Source organism: Dipodomys spectabilis, unplaced genomic scaffold, assembly GCF_019054845.1.
Source record: "Dipodomys spectabilis isolate Male_0828 unplaced genomic scaffold, ASM1905484v1 ptg000125l, whole genome shotgun sequence".
Taxonomy (NCBI): Eukaryota; Metazoa; Chordata; class Mammalia; order Rodentia; family Heteromyidae; genus Dipodomys; species Dipodomys spectabilis.
In genome coordinates this window covers 11,919,235-11,943,665 of record NW_024870802.1, presented here as the reverse complement: position 1 = coordinate 11,943,665, position 24,431 = coordinate 11,919,235, and the positions used below count along the sequence as shown (strand labels likewise).

At 40.9% G+C, this 24,431-nt stretch overlaps 1 protein-coding gene across 7 annotated transcripts in view; it reads left to right on the top strand.

The window, feature by feature from the left end:
• The window catches only part of Btrc (beta-transducin repeat containing E3 ubiquitin protein ligase), a 165,522-nt gene that overhangs the window by 115,862 nt on the left and 25,229 nt on the right, over nucleotides 1–24,431 (top strand). For 6 of the 7 annotated variants that reach the window (XM_042689282.1, XM_042689284.1, XM_042689283.1 and 3 more), the window contains one exon: nucleotides 23,885–24,116. In XM_042689282.1, the coding sequence (XP_042545216.1) occupies nucleotides 23,885–24,116 (232 nt within the window). Of the gene's footprint in view, nucleotides 1–3,200; nucleotides 3,207–5,189; nucleotides 5,192–23,884; nucleotides 24,117–24,431 lie in introns of those variants that run through there. The other variant, XM_042689285.1, reaches the window with a different exon arrangement.

Genomic DNA, 24,431 nt, shown 5'->3' with positions numbered 1-24,431 from the left:
CTTCCTTCCTTCCTTCCTTCCTTCCTTCCTTTCTTTCTTTCTCCCTCCCTTTCTTTCCTTCTTTCCTTCTTTCTTTCTCTCCCTCCCTCCCTCTCTCTCTCTTTCTCTCCCTTCCTTCTCTCCTTCCCTCTGTCCTTCCCTCCCTCCTTCCTTCCTTCCTGGTCCTAGGACCTGACCTTAGGGCCTGAGTACTGTTCTTGAGCTTTTTTAGCCCATCTGACCATTTCTAAGGATACAGTTCAGTAACATTAAGTATATCTATACTGTTGTTATATCTATTTAAAGTCAGATATCTTTGTGTGTTTACCTAAAGCATTTTCATTTTTTTTTTAGCATTTTCATTTTTTTTTTAGCATTTTCATTTTTTAAATCTGTTTTATTTTTAAAATTATCTTTAAATAGTTGTGTGGAGAACTGGGAATGTAGCTCAGTGGTAGAGTGCTTGCCTAGCATGCATGGAGCCCTGGGTTTGATTCCTCAGTGCCACATAAACAGAAAAACCTGGAAGTAGTGCTGTGGCTCAAGTTGTAGAACACTAGCCTTGAGCAAAAGAAGCTCTGGGACAGTGCCCAGGCCCTGAGTTCAAGCCTGAGGACTGGTCAAAAAAACAAAATTAAAAATTAAAAAATAAGTAGTTATATGTAGGGTTTATGAATACAATGCATGAATACTAAGGTCTCAGGTATCTTTGTTTATATTGGCTGGGTGTTTAACTGTAAAGTCACATTTTGATCTTTTTTGTTTTGAGTTTTATATCTTTATTAAGGATTTAAAGGAATTTTAAAAATAAATTTTGGGAGCTGGCAAATTGGCTCAGTGGTAGAGTGCTTGCCTTGCATGCATGAGGCCTTGGGTTCACTCCCTCAGCACCACATAAGCAGAAAAATCTGGAAGTTGTGCTGTGGCTCAAGTGGTAGGGTGCTAGCCTTGAACTGAAGAGCTGAGGGACAGTGCCCAGGCCCAGAGTTCAAGCACCATGACTGATCATAAAAATAAATTTGGGGTACAAAGTCATGAGATTCCTTTTTTTTTTTTTTACATCTTTATTGTTTTGCCTTTTATTTATAAATCTAAAGTCCATTTAATTGTTGTGTAGTATAAGGGAGATAAATATGATCTTTTTTCAGTGTAATATCTACTTGATATTAGCACCACTTATTGAAGTATGTTTTTCCGATTCTATGAAATTGTTTCCTTTGCCATAAATTATGTGACCCTGTATACATGGAACTTTTTATCAAAATCTTGAGCTCTGGTAAATCCTACAGCTTTGTTATTCTTTTTTTTTTGGTCGGCTGTGGGGCTTGAACTCTGGGCCTGGACGCTGTCCCTCAGCTCTTCAGCTCAAGGCGAGCGCTCTACCGCTTGAGCTACAGCGCCACTTCCGGTTTTCTGGTGGTTTATTGGAGATAGGAGTCTCACGGTCTCTCCTGCCCGGGCTGGCTTTGAACCGCGATCCTCAGATCTCAGCCTCCTGAGTAGCTAGGATTACAGGCGTGAGCCACCAGCACCCGGCAGCTTTGTTATTCTTTACAATTACCTGGGTTCTTGGCTATTTTACATTTCCTTGTAAATATTTAGAATCAGTTTGTCAGTATTTCCCTTCTATATAACCTTTGCATTGTCTAGTATAGTGTTTATACATGGAAAGCTCTCACTAGATATCCTTAAATGTGTTGAAATATACATAAATCTGCTTGAAGGAAGAGAGAAAATCACACACACACTACTTAAATTTGTGGTTTCCACTGATTTTGTCCACTTTGACCCTTGGTTCTGTGAAACTACTTTTTACCGTCTAAAACACATCTTAAATTTTCTTTTTTCTCAGTTCTGTCTTTAATCTCATTTAAGTTAGCATATTGTAAAAGCATTACAACTCAGCTGAGTACCAGTGCTCAAGCTTATAATCCTAGCTACTCAGGAGGCTGAGAGCTGAGGATCCCGGTTCAAAGCCAGCCCAGGCAGGAAAGTAAGTCCCTGAGACTTATCTCCAATAAACCACCAGAAAACCAGAAGTGGTGCTGTGGCTCAACTGGTAGAGCACTAGCCGTGAGCTAGAGAGCTGAGGGACAGTGCCCAGGCCCAGAGTTCAAGCCCCGTGACAGACAAAAAAAAAGTGTTACAACTCATTCCCTTTCCTGGGAAATTGATAGGAAGTTTCCATTAAAACTTCAGTTTTGCTAGATATACTACCTGTAATCGCACAACTTGGGAGTCGGAAGCAGGAGAATCACAAGTTGGAGGTTAGCCTTGGCTACATTGAATTCTAGGCCACCCTATGCTATATAGTCCTTATCTACTGAAAAAAAGCAAACAACAAGCCAAAAATAATGCTCCATTTTTTTGATAGGTAGGTTCTAATACAACTACTCAGTTGTTGATATACATTGTTTCAGTACCACACTAGCTATGGGATTTCGTGCCTATAATTCTAGCCTTCCAGAGGCTTTGATAAGAAGATTGTGAGTTGGAGGCCCGCCTGAGTTACATATGGAAACTGTTACTTCTTCCACAAATACTGCTCTGACTCCTTGATGTTTTTGTTAAGACTCTAAGTGTCTTAAGTCCTTGTCTTTCCCTAGCCCCCATTTTTCACTGTCCTAATTCATGTTCATTCTACTGTCAGCCCACCTCTTTAGTCTTCCTTGCGTAGAGTGAGTACAGGTATATTAGATTGCTCACTATAAAAAAAAAATGCTATCACCATATAGAAGGTCATGCCAGAAATTCTTGTAACTTTCAATGAAATAATTCTTAAAAATTACAAGGAAGATCTTGCCCATGTAATTGTAACCCCTCTATACAGTATTTTCACAATAAAAAAAAAAGGCAGTCCTGTGCTTATTATAGTGGGTAAAATCCATCTTGAATATATAGTCACTTTGATTCCCACTTGCCTTCCCTCCCTTCTTCCTTTCCTTCCCTCTCTACTTCCCTCTTTTCTTCCCTTCCTACCTTCCTCCTATGTAGCCTGGGCTAGCTTGGAACTTGTCAGGAAGACTAATAGGTTTTTTAATGTAAATGTTTATAGACTCTTCATGTAGCCCTAAATAAGACCAGTTGAAGCCAGGCACTGGTGGCTTCTCAGCTACTCAGGAGACTGAGATTGAGAGGTTTATAATAGTCAAGGATGGCCCATGTAAAACATTCAGAGATACCTCTATTAAAACCAATTTTTGTTATATTTATTTATTTTGTGGCCAGTGCTAGAGCTTGAACTCAGGGCCTAGTAACTGCCCCTGAGCTTCTTTTGCTCAAGGCTAGCTCTCTACTACTTGAGCCACAGCACCACTTGCAGTTTTTTCTGTTTATGTGGTACTGAGGAATTGAACCCAGGGCTTCTTGCATGCTAGACAAGCACTCTACCACTAAGCCACAGTCCCAGCCTAAAACCAATTTTTTTGTTTTTGTTTTTTCTGTTTTGTTTTGTTATGTTTTGGGTCCGGTCGTGAGGCCTGAACTCTTGGCCTGGGCGCTGTCCCTCAGCTCTTCAGCTCAAGGCTAGCGCTCTACCCGGCTTTTTTCTTTTTGCTTATGTGGTGCTGAGGAATCGAACTCAGGGCCTCATGCATGCAAGGCAAGCACTCTACCACTGAGCCACCTTCCCAGCCCCTAAAACCAATTTTTTTAAAGCTGAGTGAATTGCCTAGCACTGGTGACTCATGCCTTCTGAGATCTGAGGATTGTAGTTGAAAGCCAGCTCAGTTAGGAAAGTGTGTGATACTCTTATCCCCAATTAACTACCAAAAAAGCAAAAAGTAGAACTGTGGCTGAAGTGGTAGAGTACTAGCCTTGAGCAAAAGAAGCTCAGAGATAGTGCCCAGGCCCTGAGTTCAAGCCCCAGAATTGCTGTGTGCACTTGGGCATGCATGCCTGCATACACGCGCACACACATGTAGGGAGAATGTAAATAATCGTCTAACAACTAAGGAACAGGTTTTGTTTTGCCAGGTTTTTTGTTTGTCAGTCACAGGGCTTGAACAGCCTGGACACTGTCTCTGAGCTCTTCAGCTCAAGGCTAGCACTCTGCCACTTGAGCCATTTTTCTGGTGGTTATTTGGAGGTAAAAGTATCACAGACTTTCCTGCCTGGGCTGGCTTTGAACCTTGATCCTCAGATCTCAGCCTCCTGTGTAGCTAGGGATTACAGGCTTGAGCCATCGGTGCTTGGCTGACCAGTTTTGTTGTGTTTTTTTGTTGTTGTTGTTGTTTTTAGATTAGATTATATTAATTATACCTTGGGAGATGTCATTGTTATATTTCCACACACCCATGTTTACAGTGTATTCCATTCAATCCTACCCTTGTTACTCAGAGTAATAAACTTAGGGTGGGTTTTCCTGGCAGCTAGAATTTTAGTCTGATTTCTGGCCTAGCTTTGCTTTGCTCATTACTAAAAGTAGGAGGTCAGAAGAAAGTGAAGCATATTCTTTGTCTTACAGGATCTTAGCTCTCTGGTAGATTTTTTAAAATTAGAATAATGCAGTGAGGGTATAGTTAGCATTCTGGATAGTTTCTTTACTGTTCTTCCTTCACTAACTTTAGGTGTTAAGGAAATGTGTTTTGGCAGTAGTTTTGAAAGATTGAAAATTATGGAAACAGAATCAGTGTGCAAAAGTCTTTTAATCCAGATTGCAAAAAATATTTCGAGATTTCCTTTTGCTCTTTTCTGTCTTATCCAGTTATTTCATGGGAATATTCACCTAGTATCCTCATTCCTTATGGAAGTTTAATTTTACTTTTTGTAGAGGCAAACCTACTAGGGTTTGAACTCAGGGCCTTCTGCTTTCTAGGCAGGATCTCTACCATTTGAACCACACACCCCTATCCTATGTATTAATTTGTTTATGCTTTCATTTTATTAATATAGGATCTGGGTTCAACCTTGGGACCCATGATGTTCCCTACCTATACCTCTTGCCCAGCGTGGAATACAGACATATGCCACCATGTCCAGGCCTGGCCTTAAACTGTAATCCTCCCAGTCTCTACCTCCTGAGTATATGGGATTATTAAGAATAAAAAAAAAAAATTTAAGAATCAAAATAGGGCCGGGCGCCGCGCCGGTGGCTCACTCCTGTAATCCTAGCTACTCAGGAGGCTGAGATCCAAGGATCACAGTTCAAAGCCAGCCCAGGCAGGAAAGACTGTGAAACTCTTATCTCGAATAAACCACCAGAAAACCAGAAGTGGTGCTATAGCTCAGGTGGTAGAGCACTAGCCTTGAGCTGAAGAGCTGAGGGACAGTGCCCAGGCCCAGAGTTCAAGCCCCACGACCGACAAAAAAAAAAAAAAAAGAATCAAAGTAGGAGGCAAAGGTAGGATTGTTGGTCTGATGCCCATAGCACAAGATCCTCTCTTGATAAAACTAAAGCAAAAAAGGCTGAGAGCATGACTCATGTGGTAGAATTCTTGGAAACATAGTTCTTGAGTTCAAACCCAGCACTACCAAAAAACTACTGGTTGTTGCAGTTTCTTTTGGGGAGTAGGTAACAACAGGAAGGAGGGCTAACAGTGTGAATAAGGATGAATATGGGTGAAGTGTTCATTAGCGAGTATGAAAATAGAGCGGCTAAGCCTGTTGAAGTTGTTTTTAAAAAGGGAGACTGGGCTAAGGGAGAGTGATAGAGGAGGTGAGATTGATAAGAATATATTGTATACATGGGTGAAAATATTAACATTGTACAAGTAATGTATGCAAATAAAATTATTTTTGCAAAATAATATACTAAATATTGTATTAGATGAAAAACAGTCTTATTAACAAATGGGTTATAGATTGTCAGATTTACCTATTCGTAATAGATCAATACATTGATAGTGGCAAATTTCATAGTATGTTTTTACCCCATTCATAATATGTCCTCCCCAAGCAATATCTACGCCTTAGCTTTGTTTGGATTAAAATTTCAGTTTACTGGATATTTTTGAGCTGCTGCTATGTTTATATAGCTCTCCATGGCTTAAGATCTAGTTTGGAAGCAAAGGTTTAAACATAAAATTATTATGAAAATAAAGTATTAAGCTGATTATAACCAGCAACTATGTGGGGAATGTATCCTATTAAAAATCATAGTGGCACCCTATGCTCTTATGTGTATCAGGTACTCTTTTTAGTGCATTTATATGAAGCATGTTTATCCTAACATTTATACTTCTAGCTAAGTATTATAAATATCAGCATTTTACAGATAATGAATTTGAGGCACACCAAGTAAGTGGAAATGCTGGGATAATCATAATGGTGGCTGGGACTTTTTCAGGGGGGCAGGATGTGTTTCTCTTTGTGTATGTTCCTGAACTTAGCTTGAACTTGGCCTGGCTTTTTTGCTCAAGACTGACACACTATCACTTGAGAGCCACAGTTCCTCTTCCGGTTTTTGGTGATTAGTTGGAGATAAGAGTCTCATGGACTTTTTCTCCCTGGGCTGGTTTTCAACCTCAACCTCAAATCTCAGCCTCCTGAGTAGCTAGGATGATAAGCATGAGCCACTGGTGTCCAATGATGGTGGTTTTGTTACAATATCTTACATTAACAAACTTCAAGGAGACATTTGGTGAGTTGGTATTGTTAGGTTTTTAAAAAGAGGTAGCCGAGTAAGAACAGCACCACGCACGTGGTATTCAGGTAAGGGGTAGGTTTATTCAGTAGACCTGCTGGGACCAGGCAAGGTTGGCACTCCACGTGGCTGGGAAAGAGAGAGGAAAGAGCTAGAGCAGAGAGAGAGCAGACAGAGCTAGAAAAGAAGAGCAAGAGCAAGAGCTAGAAAAGAAGAGCAAGAGAGCTAGAAACGAACAGAAAGAGAAAGAGAGAGTCTGGGCTGGGCTAGCCCTTATCTAGGGTATGGGCGGGGAAAGGTGTGGCCACATCAAATTCAGATGTGACCTCAGCGGATGCAGATGTGACCTCTTCCAGGTGTCCCAGTTGCCTAGGTAACGCAGGTACTGGGTGGAGACTTTGCTGCGAGGAGGGTGGAGTCTGCTAGCCATCCAGGAGCGGACCTTACATTCCAGCCTTTTAATAATCATGAAATAGGGCGAGGATTCTCTCTGGCTACTTCCTGCTGACAAGGGGCGTCGACAATAGGGGTAAAAGGCTGGAATTTAGTCTCCTCCCAGAGAAGGCAGTGAGCAGCAGCTGTCCCTTGGTGGCGTGAGTCCTTAGGTGAAGTCTGGAGAAGTCTCATGAGCATTGAGGGGCTGGAAAAAAATACTAGAGAGCAAATAAATGGCAAGAGGAAGGACTTGGGCTGAAAATGTTGTTAGAAATGTCCCTAGCTACTTCTGACATCTGGCTACTAGGTAGAGAAGTCAGGTGACAAAGGCAAGAATATAAATTCCTGTTCAGTTAATAGGTACACAGGTATAGACATTAGCTGGGTAGGCTTCTTACTTCCACTGACCTCCCGGCTCTGGTTAATTTTGAAATGGCAGGCACAAAGTAGCTGATGTGACATTATCTCCTCTTACTCTTCTCCATGTTCCCTTGTTCCCCAGACTGGCTGAGTCTAGGTACTCGTTGCTGGGATGGCTTGTCCCAGTTGGTATTCAAGATTTGAACTCAAGGCCTGGGCACTGTCCCTGAGCACTTCTGCTCAAGGCTAGCACTGAACCACTTTGAGTTATAGTACCACTATTATTTAAGGAGGTTTGAACTCAAGGCCTGGGCACTGTCCCTGAGCACTTCTGCTCAAGGCTAGTGCTCTACCACATTGAGTTACAATAGCACTTCCAGTATTTGGCTGGTTAGAGATAAGAGTCTTGAGCCATGCTTCCAGCCTGGCTCTTTGCAGGTTAGTTGGGAGATGGAGTCTTAGGGATTTTTCAGCCTGGACTGGCTTTGAACCAAAATCTTTGCCACAAAAGCCCTTTATTATTTCCAATTAAAGCAACAAGGAGATCAAGTAGAATAAGTAGAGCTTACCTGGTTCTTATCAAGAATTGACCAACAAATATTCTGAAATAACAAAACTCATTAGATGTGATGAGAATTTTAGCATAGATATGCCCAGTATTTTAGAACCATGTAGTCAGTAGTAGAATATACAACACAAAACAAAAAAGGCAAAACTCAAAACCTAAAATTTCGACAACATTTAGACATCTTTGCTAACAAAGCATATCAGATGGTTGGGCCTCCGTTACCAGGGCCTGTGAAAAGAGCAACTTGTTAGCAAGGCACCTTAGAATAGATGGAGTAGTAAACTTAGTGGAAGGTTAAGGGTCAGATGGAGCCAAACCCTTAACCTACCACGTGGCCAAGATGGCGAATTCAAGATGGCGAATTTCTGAAAAAATGCAAAGAAAGCCTGAACAAATAGATCAAGCCTACATTGGCTAGCCTTTGAGAGGGAACCTAGAGGGGGGTCCCTGGGACCCAGCCTGCGTCGCACTCTTCAGGGCACAAGCCAAAATGTAGAAAAGAGAAAGGGAGAGATAGGGAAAGTTGGACATGAATGGCAGAGAGAGAGCAAAGAGAGCCCGAAAGTAAACAGACTTCTGATCATTTACCATTGCAGTAGCAAAAACTGTACTTCTGAGAATGGCATAAAAATGAGGCTCTCTGGCTTTCCAGGGAGTGCAGGAGACATTTCAAAGGGGTTTCACGGCTCAGGCGTGATTCATAGCACCCCATTAAATGAGTAGGAGACTCAGTCTGGTGAGTGAAGGAGAGCTGACCAGGCAGAAGCGGCGTCCCGACTTCCCCCAGAGCCGTCTAGAGAGAAATGGCCAAGCCCCCAAAGCCAAGCGTCCTCGGCTGCAGAGGTGACCGGCCTTTCAGCTAAAGGCCGTAGGAGCTCTCTGGCGTGGCGCCACGTCTGGACAGAGACTGAGTAACAGAGAGCCGTAGAGTAGTTTCACTCACCAGAGTAGAGAAGTGGTGTGGACGTGAATGTGAAGGCAGCAATGGTATCGATGCGCTGATTCCGCCGCAGACAGACTGGTTCGCAAAAGGCCGTCAGAACTGTGGGTATTCCTCAGAGCAAAAAGGGAAGAACAAAAAGAGAAAAAAGAGGAAAAAAACAGAGAAATCCCAGCTATCCTGACTTTCAGCCTTTATCCGAGTCACGGCACCATTTATGTTAGGTTTTTAAAAAGAGGTAGCCGAGTAAGAACAGCACCACGCACGTGGTATTCAGGTAAGGGGTAGGTTTATTCAGTAGACCTGCTGGGACCAGGCAAGGTTGGCACTCCACGTGGCTGGGAAAGAGAGAGGAAAGAGCTAGAGCAGAGAGAGAGCAGACAGAGCTAGAAAAGAAGAGCAAGAGCAAGAGCTAGAAAAGAAGAGCAAGAGAGCTAGAAACGAACAGAAAGAGAAAGAGAGAGTCTGGGCTGGGCTAGCCCTTATCTAGGGTATGGGCGGGGAAAGGTGTGGCCACATCAAATTCAGATGTGACCTCAGCGGATGCAGATGTGACCTCTTCCAGGTGTCCCAGTTGCCTAGGTAACGCAGGTACTGGGTGGAGACTTTGCTGCGAGGAGGGTGGAGTCTGCTAGCCATCCAGGAGCGGACCTTACAGGTATATTTTTGTTTGCGCCCCTCACCCCCACCAGTTCTGGGGCTTGAATTCAGTTCAGGGCCTCATGCTTGCTCAGCTTGTTTGGCTGACACTCTTCTTTTTGAGCCTTGCCTCTAGCTCCAAAGGTTCATTTGGGCTGGCTTAAGTGTGATATTTGTGGTCTTGATGCTAAAGTAACCCTCTTTTGGTTATAGAAAATGTGTTTCTCCGGGCTGGGAAGGTGGCTCAGTGGTAGAGTGCTTGCCTTGCATGCCTGAGGCCCTCGGTTCCATTCCTCAGCACCACATAAGCAAAAAGAAAAAAGCCAGAAGTGGCGCTGTGGCTCAAGTGGTAGAGCGCTAGCCTTTTGCTGAAGAGCTGAGGGACAGCGCCCAGGCCCAGAGTTCAGGCTCCAGGACCGGACCCCCCCCCCCCCCCCTGCAAAAAAAAAAAAGAAAAAGAAAATGTGTTTCTCCATTTATGCAAAACAGTCCTGGTCTTCTTTGTTTACTCTGACTCTTGAGTTAGCTACATTGTCATTAAAAAGAAAAAGAGCCAGAATTTCATTTTAGGAAAACTACAGCTTATATAACAATGGCATTTTGAAACTTAGTCTGAACTCTGCTAATTTATATGAATCTAAGCAAGTTATTTTGATCACCTCTGCTAAAAAAGAAAAAAAAACAGATGCTACATCCAAACTAAGCTTTTCCGGGATAAATTAAGAAAACAATTACCAAAGTATTCCAGAGAGAAATGTCTTTAGTCCCTTGATGCTCCAAGGGTTATTAAAGTTTTACCTGCAGATAACCAAGACTTCCAGAAGTTACAAGTCATTTACTTCATTCACTGCAGCTAAGAGAGGCCTGTGCTGCTGCCTCATAGGATTATTTCTTGCTGCATTTAACATGCATTAACAAGCATTTGGAAAGAGTTGAATTTCTTCTAGAAAGCTGAGTTGGCTTCTTGAGATCCTGTCCCTCCCCTCCAAAAACAAAGAGGGGGCAGACTTTGAGTTAAGTTCTTCAGGAGCAAGTTTTACTAAGTCATTGAGATCTTCTTACATAAGACATGAAAATCCAAGAATTCACACATGAGATTTTTTAAAAATTATTTATTTAAAACTCTCAGCAGGGTGCTGATGGCTCACGTCTGTAATCCTAGCTACTCTGGAGGCTGAGATCTAAGGATCATGGTTTGAACCAGCCTGGGCAGAAAAGTTTATGAAACCTTTTTTTGTTTATTTGTTGGTTTTGGTCAATCATGGAGCTTGAACTCTGGGCCTGGGCACTGTCCCTGAGCTCTTCAGCTCAAGGGGAGTGCTCTACCACTTGAGTCACAATGCCACTTCTGGTTTTCTTGTGGCTAATTGGAGATAAGAGTCTTCATGGACTTCCTTGCCCAGTCTGGCTTTGAACCACGATCCTCAGATCTCAGCCTCCTCTGAGTAGCCAAGATTATAGGTGTGAGCCACTGGCTCATAAGACTCTTATCTCCAATAAACTCAGAAAAGCCATAAGTGACACCTGGCTCAAGTGGTAGAGGGCTAGCCTTGAGCACAAATTGGCTCAGGGACACCATCCAGGCCTTGAGTTCAAGCCCCAGGACCACTTCTCCCCACCCACCCCCCAAAAAAATCACCTCCTTATTTTTCCTACATACCCTTTGCATTTTAAATGTGTTTTTGTTTTCCTCTACCAGTCCTGCCTCCATCATTCCTTACTACAACTAACCACTAAAAAAAGACAGAAGTAGAGCTGTGACTCAGGCGGTATGTAGAGTACTAACCTTGAGAGAAAAAGATGAAATGCAGCCAGGGCCCTGAGTAAGCCCAGGACCAAAAAACAAAACAAAACAAAAATCAGTGAATCTCCTCTTGACCCTCCGTACTCTTATTTAAAGAAAGTAAAAACAAAGCAGAGTGAGTTACATTTTATCCATTGTCCTTTTTTTTTTCTTCTGATAGGTCATGTGGCTTGAACTTGGGCTTGGGTGCTGTCCCTCAGCTCTTCAGCTCAAGGCGAGCGCTCTACCGCTTGAACCACAGCACCACTTGCCATTTTCTGGTGGTTAATTGGAGATAAGAGTCTCATGGACTGTCCTGCCCTGGCTGGCTTTGAACCTGGATCCTCAGATCTCAGCCTCCTGAGTAGCTAGGATTACAGGCGTGAGCCCCTGGTGCCCGGCTATTGTCTTTTTTTTTTTTTTTTTTTAAGAATTGATCATTTGTTTCTAAGATAAAGTTGGACATGTTTTACAAAAAAAGACAAAAAAAAAAATGTGTCATGGATTACTTCTATAAGGAGGAATTCAGCCAAATGATTATTTGTCTCAGGAAGTCTAAGCACAAAATGGCCAAACAAAAATTTTAAAGGTACTAAATTTCTAACTAAACCTATTCTGTATTTTACTTTAGATCAAGAGAAAACATGTGACAATCCTTGAACACTAATTCTTAATCAAATAGTTATTTTCAGATCAGTGTTTCTCTATTGAATGTGATAGGGTAAGACTCTTTGTATACAACTTCTCCCCATAAGAGGGCACTCTGGATCTCTCCCCTCAGATCCTTCCTAAGCAGTTACACAAGGCTTCCACTTTGACTCCCACACGTCTTCTCAGGCTTTAAGACCTATGATCCCTTCTTCTCTTCCTTCTTTTTACCTCCTCTCACTCAAGAAGCTTTCAGGCTTAGCATGCTGCTTATGTAGAAAGCCAACAAGGCTCTGAGTTCAAACCCTCGTACTGCCACTAAAAAAAAGCAGCAGCAGCTTTGGATGTGATTGTGCACCTATGGTTTTGTTTGTTGAAGTACTTTTTTGTTGTTGTTTTTTCTTTTCAGTGGAGGAAAGGGAGTTGAACTCAGGTGCTCTGCCACTTGAACCATACCTCCACCCTTTTTACTTTAGTTATTTTTCAAATAGTCTTGCTTTTTGCCTGGGCTGTCTTGGATTGAGATCTTTCTATTTATGCTGCTCATCAGCAGGCATGCACCACAGCTTTTTCTGTTGAGATGGGTTTCTTGAGGGCTGTTTGCCTGAGCTGGCCTTGAACTGCTATCCTCCCAGTTCAGCCTCCTGAGGTGTTTGCTATTTTTGATGTTCAGTTTTCCAGATCCTCTCAACTTTCCAAATGGTGACCCTTTAGTCTGCCAGCATTAAGCTTCAGTTCACTGGTACTGGTGTAGCACATGATGGATATTAAATACAATCACAAAACTGGGGTCCTATAAGACCTCTTCTGGGTTTATCCTCCCCCAAAATTTAATTTTCCCCATAATATTTGTATATTATGAGTATGGTTAGTCTGATAGTCTTGGCAATGTATATACAGATTTGTTTTCATTACTATGATCAGTCTTGGGAGTGGGAGGAACAGGTATTGGTGAAAAGCAGTTCTAGTGTTATTATGCTTCCTTTTTACATTTTATGTATTATCTTTAGTGAACTTTTGTTTAAAAAAAATTCATGCTAGATTTATCCACAATACCAACCCTGCCACAGTTAAATGTTAGAATTCCTGGCTCACAATTAGATTTTTTTTTTAATGGATTGACTTAGCCTTGTGAATGTCAGATTAGATAAAAGGTTCTAGACTTAGGTTATTTCAGTTCCTAGATATAGGAACTCCTTGTTTCACTAAAGGGTTAACTGGTAGAGTTAGTGAATGGTTTTTTAGCTGCAGGGGTTTTTGAAAAGAGATGTAGGAATTCAGCTGTTAATTGAATTCTTGAGGCATAGACCCATGGTCATTGAAAAAATTTGAGTGAGCAAAAATTGTCTTGCTTTGCTTCTAGTTTATGCATTGTTTTATAAGGCAAGAATTATTTTTAAGAGGGTATTATGCCTATTTATGCTGATTGGATATTTTATATGACAGTGACATTTTAAAAGATCTTATGTAATGTCTTTGGTCCCTTGTATTGCTTCTCTCTGTTTTTTCACCACTTACTTCCCCAAGTCTGCTGCACTTTTCCCCCTGTTTTTTGACTATTTCATGAGGAAAGTTTTAACAATACACAGAAAGTTAACTGCCTGGAGTCTTTTAAATATAAGTAACACGCAACCAGTAATAAGCTGTCGGTTGTTTTTTTGCTGCCTGCAAAGAAACATAAACACAGCGCTCATTTCTGGCAGGTTTTTACTGTCAGAGTTTCTCCTATTATATTTATCTTACAATTTGCCAGGGGGTGAAGTTATTAAGTTTTAGCAGCAGCCATCGATCAAGTTCACAAGTTAACACGATAAAGGCTCTGTGCCGCTCCGATCCGGGGAAATGATGATCCTCACTCGGTAATTAACTAAATGAGAAAGTTAAATCTTACTTGAGAGCTGGGAGAGATGAAAGAGAGGTGTTTGTCAGTTTCTCAGTGGAAATTAGAAGCAGTTTTCTGCAATTCCCTAAGCTGCTGCTCTGTCATATTTTACATAAGCACTGGGAAAACGTCTTGTAATTAGTGCTGTCATGGAGGATTTTTTTTTTTTTTTTTTTTTTGCTGAAGGATGTTGGAATAATTCATTAGATTATCAAGAAAGGCTTGTGTCCTGAAATGATTAGCACAGTGAAATTTAAACCATTAACGATAACAAGTTTAGAGCTTGCTGCAGTGCAGAGGCACCCGGGGTATGTCTGTGCCTGCTTCAATCATTTCTTATAATTAAACATTATGTCCTTTTTTTTTTTCTTTCTTCACTAGGACCCATCCAAAAAAATCCTTTTAAGGTGGCACTGTCTACATCAGTGGGTTTACCAGCCTTGGAGGTGTGTGTAGTTAGTAGCTATAGTAATGCAGCAGTAAATTAAACTGCTGTGAGTTTCTTGGGTTAGAACAAAAGAACCCATCACCCTGGAAGCTATAAAGTTGCATGAGAGAACACACTAAGGAAACAAGTCTCAGTTTTGAAACCTAAAACTGTGAATCAACCTGTCAGTTTATCTAGATCAAAAACTAGGAAACAACCAAAATGATAGAAAAAAAGATTAGCCCGTGTCTCATCCTTAAATAATCATATATGTACTGGGCCATTGTGAGTTCATTTCTTAGTGAATTTTATTTAACACAATTGAAATGATTGCAAGCTTTGTCTTGTTGGTTATTAGAAACTAGTCATATTCATAATGTGAACTTTCTCTGTGCTGACAAATCTGCCCCTTCCTGTCTTCCACATTCACTAATCAGATCTGACATATTTATGAGTTCACCTAATATGTAATCATATTTAGAAGAAGCTGTTAAAATATTAATACAATAATTCCACTGAGAAATATGATGTTTACTTCTGCTGAAATGTATGGCCCATTTTATATGTTTAGCCATAATTTCTTTTTATTTGTATTCCCACTCCCTTTCCTACCCTCCAAAAGGTAAAGGACTATACTTGTCTTTGTTTTTGTTTTCCCAGTACTGGAGTTTTAACTCAAAGCCTCATGCTTTCTAGGCAAGCACTCACACAGTCAGGCTAGCATCCCTCCTTTAAGATAGAGTCTGGTGGACTTTTCTGCCTAGGGTAACCTGGATCTTCCCATATAGTGCATGCCACTGAGCCCAGCTATAGGTTGAGAAGGGGTCTTGAGAATTTTTATGCCCAGCCTGGCCTCAAACCATGATCATTCTATTATTTGTCTCCCAAGTACCTAGGAATAAAGTCATAGGCCAACAGCACCCAGTTAAGTAGTACTCCTTGATCACTGAAAGTTAAAAAGTTATTTTGTTTTGTTTTGGGCTGGTCCTGGGGCATAAACTAGGACCTGAACTTCTTTGCTCAAGGTTAGTGCTCTACCACTTGAGCCACAGCTCCACGTCTGGCTTTTTGATGGTTAGTTGGAGATAAGCATCTCACAGACTTTTTTGCCTGGGCTGGCTTTTGAACTGTGATCCTCAGATCTCAGCTTCCTAAGAAACTAGTATTAGAGGCATGAGCCACTGGTACCTACCTGCAGCCACATCTTAAGCCATACCTCCAGCCCTAGTGTAGATATTGATACGAAACACATAGGGTAATGTCACATGTAATGACTTCAAAAACCTCCTCAAGCTTTTTTACACTTCAGAAGAAACCCAGACTCCTTATGAAGGTCCAGCAGTCTTAGAAGATCTAGCCCAAGGCTGCCTCATTTGTTACCACTTTGTCCCATATTACTTACTCTGCAACAACTACATCGGCTTTCTTGCAGCTCTTCACTTGAACTATCTAGGTAGCCTTCAGTCTTCTGTCTGGAAGGCTTTTTCACCAAGTCTTTACAAGACTGACCCTTTCTCATACAGATATCAGTTAAAATGTTGCCTCCTTCAGCATTATTTCTTGAATGTCCCAGTTAAAGTAGGCTGGACTATTATTCTTTCTTCACAATACATATTAGTTTCTGAAATTGTCATATTTTTTCGATATTTTACCCCAACTTCCCCCGAGAAGACGAACTGTGTACCTATTCACTGAAGTTCCCCCTAGCATCTGGTAAAGTGTCCAGCATAGAGAGTAGTCACTCAGTAAGTGGTAGTTGGTTAATTGATACTGTCCAAGTTCCAGCCTTAATGGGAATTCTTATTCTGTCCCTCCTCAGAGCATCTTCATCCCTAGCACAACCCTTGCTCCTTTTATTCATGAAGCAATTCATCACCTTAATCATACTGTCCCCTTTCTCCTTTCACAATATTCATGCCAGAACCTTTCTGAAAGCCAAGTAGAATCCCTAGATGTCTTTAATCATTTGTATTTCACTGGTTATAGTCCCTTCATCTAGTTCTTACAATGCAGATGCAAATGGTGTCCTATGTCTGAGACAGTGTCCTTTTTTATTTACCCCATTCTTCCTTCTGTTCAAAGCAGGGGGTTCATGAAAACTATAAACATTTGTCATTTCATCATGAAGTTCAGCCAGTCTGTGATATATTTTCCAGTCTGTACATGACAGCAAAATCAACACTCTTAATTTTACAGTTGTAGTTATTAGGCCAGTTGGTATACACAAATGTGCACTTTCTCTTCCTGACTTAGGCAGCAGCTACAGGGACATTATTGGTCATTTTGAAACTAAGTACTACATGTCATGTGGTTGGTTTTGTTGTTTGTCTGTTTGGGTTTTGGAGGGAGGGGGTTTACTCCTTAGCCTTTGTGAACTATGCTGGAAGAAAGTCCTAGTAATAATTAACTCTTTTTATTTTGTGTGCTTATCATCTGACTTAACAGCTCTTTCCCATTTTCTTACACTCCTTCCCATTCTTCCATCCATCCATCATTCATTCATTCTTCCATCCCTCTATCCCAAGATAATTGTTAACTATACAAGAAAAAGCAGTAGAAAACCAGGCACAGGTGGCTCACTGCTGTTCTAGCTATTCAGGAGGCTGAAATCTGAGGATTACAGTTCAAAGGAGCCCAGGAGTCTCTCCAGTTAACTACCCTCACCCCCTTCCCCACACCACACTTTAGGGGGGAAAAAAAGGCTGGGCTGGGACTGAGGCTTAGTGGTAGAGTGCTTGCCTAGCATGCATGACGCCCTGGGTTTGATTCCTCAGTACCACATAGACAGAAAAAGCCAGAAGTGGCACTGTGGCTCAAGTGGTAGAGTGCTAGCTTTGAGCAAAAGAAGTTCAGGGACAGTGTCCAGGTCCTGAGTTCAAGCCCCAGGACTGGCCAAAAAAAGAAAGAAAAGAAAAAAAGCTGAGCTGTGGCTTAAATGGTAGAAAGCCAGCCTTGAGCAAAAAAAAGCTTAGGGACAGCTCCCAGGCCTTGAATTTAAGCCCCAGGACCAGAACAACAACAACAACAAAAAGCAGTGAAGATATGTAGGGGTGGCAAAAAATTTCTGTTAAACAAATTATGTTAAGCAGCATCTTCCAACTCTTTCCCCATGAGCATCTTTATCAAAAGTCAGTTGTCTGCTGGGCAGTTGTGACTCACACCTGTACTTCTAGCTACTCAGGAGGCTGAGGGCTAAGGGTCGTGGTTTGAAACCAGGTTTGATTGTGTACAGCTGTAATCCCAGCACTCAGGATGATCCTAAATCAAAGCTAACCTGGGGCACATAGTAAGTTGCAGGCCAGCCTAGGCTATAGAGTGAGACCCTGTCTTGAGGAAGAGAGAAAACATTAAAAAGAAAAAAAAATCAACTGGTCATATATGAATGTTTCTAGAGTTTCTGTTCTAGTCCTTTGGTAATATACTTTGACCTTTCACAAAAATTAATCTGTCTTGATTACTATTACAAACCTTGAAATTCAGTATTGTGAGCCTTCTATCACTTATTTTTCAAGAGCATGTTTGCTATATGTAATTCCTTTGCAGTTTTTATTAAGTAGTTGTATAAAGAGGTTACAATTCCATGGCATGTATTAGTAGAATGCATTTGAACAATACCACCCCTTCCATCATTCCTCATTTTTCTTCCTCCCATCCCTACCTTCAAATTACATAGTTCAATTTTTACATAATGTACAATAAATATAATGCCTGAATTTGCTTACCCTTCCTCCTTTCCTGTACTCATGCTCGTTGCCCTTTCCCCTCAAACCCTCTACATTCCTATACAGATTTTTAGAATCAGTATGTCAATTTGCCTGCTGAGACTTTGATTGATACCATACTAATATTTTAAATTAATTTGGAAAGAATGAGCATTTAGCAATATTGAATCCAATTTATGAATATATCTCCCCATTCATTTAAATCTCTTTAAAATTTTCCTCACAATGTTTTATAGTTTTACAGGTATTATACATTTGGAAAATTTATTCCCAGATTGTTTCTTGGTTTATTTTTGTTGTTCTATAAATTATGGGCCATGGTTTTAAAAAATACCTTCTCAAGGTATTGTGCCACACATTTGGAGGCTAAGATAGAGGAGGGTTGCAACCTTAATGTCAGCATGATTGTCTCAAAAGTGAAATGAATACTTTTTCCCCCCCCTGGAGGCTAGTATTCTGCCACTTGAACTACAGCTTCACTTCTGGCTTTTCTCTGGCTTTTTGGTAGTTAATGAGATATAAGAGTTTCAGAGACTTTCTTGCTTGGTCTGGCTTTTGAACCACAATCCTGAGATATCCCAACCTCTTGAATAGCTGGGATTATAGATGTGAGCCAACAGTGCATGGGTCAGTGTTTAGTCTTAAGGTATTTAGTGATCTGAAAAGGGACTGTGAAACTTAGGATGATCTGTTCCTTATCTTACTTGGGTGTTGTCTACATGGGCCATGTGTACCTATGAAAATTCATTGAGCTGTACACTTAACATTATGCCCTTTTGTGTATATTATAGTTAAATAAAAATAAAAATGGAAAAGTTTCTATTATGTAGTAAGAAGAAACAAGAGCTGCAAAAAGAGGGGAAAAGCCTAATTCAGTGTCATAAATTATTAATAGTGTTAAGCCAATCACCAATATCTCACCTATATTCCTAGTTAATCAGGAGGCTAGGATCTGGAGGATTTCTGCTTAAAGCCATCTTGGACAGGTAAGTCCATGAGACTTTTATCTCTACGTGCCCACCAAAAAATTGGAAGTGGACCTGTGGCTTAAGTTGGTAAGTGCTAGCCTTAAGCAAAAGAAAACAACAACAACAACAACAACAAACACCTCAGGAATAGGGCCCAGGCACTGTGTTTACATCTCCAAAATAACAAGCAAAAAGCTGGGCTGACAGGGTGCCTGGCTAAACAAGTCAGCCGAATAAGTATGAAGCCTTGAGTTAAGTTTTTAAGAGGGTAGATTTATAGTTTTGGAATATAGTTCAATGATAGAGTGCTTGCCTATCTTGCAAGAGGTACTTGGTTAGATCCCTAACATGAGGCCTGGGAGTAATTGAGCAGTTCTATGTGTGCTAGGTGGGGTGCAAATTGTGCTTTTCAGGAAGTATTCTTTGCTTTCTTGTGGTTTTTTTTTATTTTGTAGTACTAGAGTTTAAACTCAGCATCTTACACTTACTAAGCAGGTGCTCTATCATTTAACTACTCCAGTACATTCCTGTTTTGGGGGGGTTGTTTTTTGTTTTTTGGTGGGTAGTGCAGCTTGAACTCTGGGCCTGGGCACTGTCCCTTAGCTCTTCAGCTCAAGGCTAGTACTCTACCACTTGAGCCATAGCGCCACTTCCAGTTTTCTGGTGATTAATTGGAGATAAGAATCTCACAGACATTCCTGCCCAGGCTGGCTTAGAACCTCGATCCTCAGATCTCAGCCTCCTCAGTAGCTAAGATTACAGGCGTGAGCCACCAGCACCCGGCTCCTGTTTGTTTTTGATCTTCACAAAAATCTAATGAACTACATTCTAGTATTATCCCCTGTTTTATAGATGAGAGAAATAGACACTGAAAGATGAAGTTATTTATTCTATGTCACACCACTGGTAAATTGAGGAGATAGAATTTGAAAGTAGGTCTTTCCATTGCTCAGGTAAAGCTTTTAAAACAGCGCAGTATGGGGTTGTGTTTAGAAGTAGCTATTTGAAGTAACAAGGGCTCTCAAGTATATTTCTTTCTTTATGAGGAGACACTCTTTATTTTTTTTTGGAAGGTTAGTGACTATAAAGTTGCTAAAATCACCTAGAATAATTGGCAATACATGGGATTACATTTTACTCCTTATTTCTAATGTCCAAACGTTTGTCTTATTTATGAAATCATAAGAAAGGTACCAAAGTCTTGAATGAAGGTTAGCTTTTACAGCAAAATAAAGAACTTTGTTAAGTCTTTAGGCAGTTTAATCTGAGAGCCACTGATGAAAGAATAGCTTCCTGTGATTATAGAAATACCTGGTTTGTTAAGAGTAAAAGCAGAATCGGGCTGGGAAGGTGGCTCAGTGGTAGAGCGCTTGCCTTGCATGCATGAGGCCCTGGGTTCAATTCCTCAGCACCACATAAGCAGAGGGGGAAAAAAGCCGGAAGTGGTGCCATGGCTCAAGTGGTAGAGTGCTAGCCTTGAGCTGAAGAGCTGAGGGACAGCGCCCAGGCCCAGAGTTCAGGCCCCACGACCAGACCCAAAAAAAAAAAGGCAGAATCATTTTTATTACCTTGCTATTGGCATTTTTGTGCTTTAACCAGCAAAGATTTTAACACAGAACTCAGGTCCATTTCCACCTTTTAAAAGATGAGAAAATACATAAACAAAAACAAAGTGATTTTGGTTGTTGGGATGAGTAAGTGGCATTTGGTCAAGCTTATAAACTCACATATTTGTTAGCCCTCTAAACTACACCACATTTCACGAGTTTTGCTTTGCTCTGATGCAAACAAATACCTTACACAAAAAGCATCCCTGAAGTCCCCAAGGCTTGTGTTCAACAAAGTTCTTCTCAATCATTTTAAGTCTATTTCATAGACAGTGGGCATTTATGCTAGACAACCTCCAGCTGCACATCCCAGCTTGTTGTTTATTGGTTTTAGCTCTTTCCTTATAAACAGATGACTACATGTTCTTTTTTTGGCCAGTCCTGGGGCTTGAATTCAGCACCTGGATAATGTCCCTGAGGTTTTGTTGTTGTTTTGTTTTGCTTAAGGCTAGCACCCTACCACTTCTGGCTTTTTGGTGGTTAATCAGGAATAAGAATCTCACAGACTTTCCTGCGTAGGCTGGTTTCGAGCATCTATCCTCAGATCTCAACCTCCTTAGCAGCTATGCTTACAGGCATGGGCCCAACTTACATGTTATTCTTGAAATACACTGATTTCTGCTGTGTATTCAGGTACCATTTGTAAAAAAGGTCTGCATATAGAACTTAATATTGATAAAAAGAGGCAAACTACCTTTAAATAGCGGATTATCCAAATTTTCTATATCTTGCACTTGAATGTGTAAGCAGAGATGCATTCTAGAGTAACATGGATCTCCCTGCCAGATTGGAGTCATCTCAGGCAAATAACCAAAGATCCAACACGTTTCAAAGCATATTTTTCTTCAGTGTATTAGAAATTTCTGTTGTTTCTCCAAGTGTCCTCCAACTTCAAACTTGGATATGTTCATTGTCTCAATTTATCCAATCCATCAACAAATTCAATTGAATCTGCCTTCAAAATACATTGAATCCCAGTTATTTCCCTCTACCTTACAGCTGCCTCTCTAGTCCAAAAGATTCTTTTGTGTTTTGTGGGAAGTTGAAATATAAGTAATCTCTTAGTTGCCCTCCTTAGGATCACTCCTGTCCCCTTGAGTTTGTTCTCACAGCAGAGGTCTTTTCATGCTTACATGTATCTCATGCCTCTGATTGTCCCTATCTGCTCTCATCCTCCACACTTTTGTTACTTGGTTGATCTAGTCTCCATATCTTATTAGTCAAAGCCCAGAGTCAGCAGAGAGACCATAAAGTCCATTCCTGGTGGGAAGAGCTACACTTGTGTAGAGAAGGAGCTAGAATTGTTTGGAGACACTTCTAAAAGTTATTTACCATTACTGATTGACCTGGACAACACAACTCGGATTATGTCTTGTTCACTCAATTCCAGTCACACAAGGCACACAAGGACCTCTGCTGTCAAAATTCCCCTCACTGCCAGGTAAGCATGCTCACACCTGCAATCCTAGATCCTCAGGATGGCTGAAATCTGAAGATCATGGTTTGAAGCCAGCCTGGGCAGAACAATTATGAAACTTTATCTCAAATTAAACAACGAAAAAACAAGAAGTGGTGCTGTGGCTCAAGTGATAGAGTTACAGCCTTGAACAAAAAGCCAATCGAGAGCCTGAGACCCTGAGTTCTACAGGTAGAAAGTCTGGCCCAGCTTAGCTGTGTTTGTTGCTCAGGGTATCACAAGTCTTAAATCACTATGTTGGCCAGTCTAATTCTTATGTGGAACCTCCTAAATCCTCTCAGGTCATTTAGCTCCAAGAATCTGATCATATTCCTCTTACCCACATGTCCTATCCCCTTCCTCTTCTACACCATTGAAGTGTGGAGGGAAAAAAACCTCTCTAGTTTAAAGACCTCATGTAATTAGGTCAGACCCACCTAAGTAATCCTAACCCTCCCCCTTCTCCCCCATCCCCCCTACAAGCCTTTTTTCTTTTTCTTTTTTCGTTTTAGAGACTGTATACATCGCCCAGGCTAGCCTTAAACTTCCAACCCACTTCCCTTAGCCTCTTGCGTGCTTGGACAGGCCCACACACCACTATGCCATATTTAGTATTCTATCATAAAGTTAACTGTTTTGAAGCCCTTACTTTAACCACAATAGTACCTACATTAGTGTTTGTTTGAATGATTGAGGGGAACCACATGTATGATGGAAATCTTGGGGAGACCATCTTAGAATGCCTACCATGATAACATACACTTCATAGCACTATCTAGATTATATTTGCTAATTACTTGTTTATGTCTTGGGGGGGGGTGGGGGTGGGGGGGCAGTCCTGGGTCTTGAACTGAGGATCCTGGGCACTGTCCCTGAGCCTCCACTTGAACCACAGCACCACTTCCTGCTTTTTCTGAGTAGTTTATTGAAGAGTCTTACAGACTTTCCTGCCTGGACTGGCTTCAAACCAGGATCCACAGATCTTAGCCTCCGGAGTAGCTAGTATTACCGGTGTGAGTCATTGGCACCCAGGTTGTTTATGTTTTAGTAGAATATCCAAATGATAAGAGGCTTTTGGTTTTGCTCATTGTTATTCCTAGCAACAGGGATAATATTTGACACATTGTAGATTCTTGGTAAATATTTATTGAGTGAATCAGTTAATAACTATGGCTTGTAATTTTGATGGCTATGAAAGTGGATTTTTAAAAAAGAGTTATTTAAGCTTTACTTTCCAAGGTGGCATAGTCTCAAAATAATCATTGGCCTTCTTTGCATGGAGGACTTATTTGACTATTAAAAATAAGTTGTAAGCAAGTAGTTTTATAAATATCCAGTAATTGCTATAAACAAAGCAAATTAGCTTTTTTTTTTTTTTTTTTTTTTTGGTCCGGTCATGGGGCCTGAACTCTGGGCCTGGGCACTGTCCCTCAGCTCAAGGCTAGCGCTCTACCACTTGAGCCACAGCACCACTTCCGGCTTTTTTTTTTCTTTTAGCTTATGTGGTGCTGAGGAATCGAACCTAGGGCCTCAGGCATGCAAGGCAAGTACTCTACCACTAAGCCACCTTCCCAGCCCCGCAGATTGGCTTTTTTGCTTACTAGTAATAATAATATGGTTTTGGCTTTCAGTTTTCATCTGTGTAGAATAAGAATGCTTTCTTGTGAACTTTTGGAAATGGATGTTTAGTTTTTCTGCAGTGTACATTACTTTGGTATTTCTGAGGCTTTCCATGTAATTGTGATTCACAATGTCCAGTTACTGGAAAATAACAGAGTGGGCAAAATGATAAAGACACAACTTAATACATCAGGCCAGAAAATTACATATATTTCCTTCATTTTTAATAGTCACTATTGTGCATTTCTTCAATCCTTCTTTCCACAGACAAAACTTGCCAATGGCACTTCCAGCATGATTGTGCCCAAGCAGCGGAAACTCTCAGCAAGCTATGAGAAGGAAAAGGAACTGTGTGTCAAATATTTTGAGCAGTGGTCAGAGTCTGATCAAGTGGAATTTGTGGAACATCTTATATCCCAAATGTGTCATTACCAACATGGGCACATCAACTCATACCTTAAACCTATGTTGCAGAGGGACTTCATAACTGCTCTGCCAGGTATGTGTAGATGTATCTATAAATCAATTTGCTAGAGTGGTAATGCTATTGGGTCTTCAGCCTTATATTCCTCTTATGAAAGTCTTTATTAGCTTGACTTTTACATATTAAGTGTTTTAATTGCACCTTGTTCATAAAAGTATAAGAAAAATCAAATTTAAAAAACAAAGATATCCCCCCTTTACCCATCTTTTCCCTTTTGATTGTTGTTTCCTGATTATAGAAGTTATTGGAAATTTAGAAGAAACAAATTATAAACTATAAAAATAGGGGCTGGGAAGGTGGCTCAGTGGTAGAACACTTGCCTTGCATGCA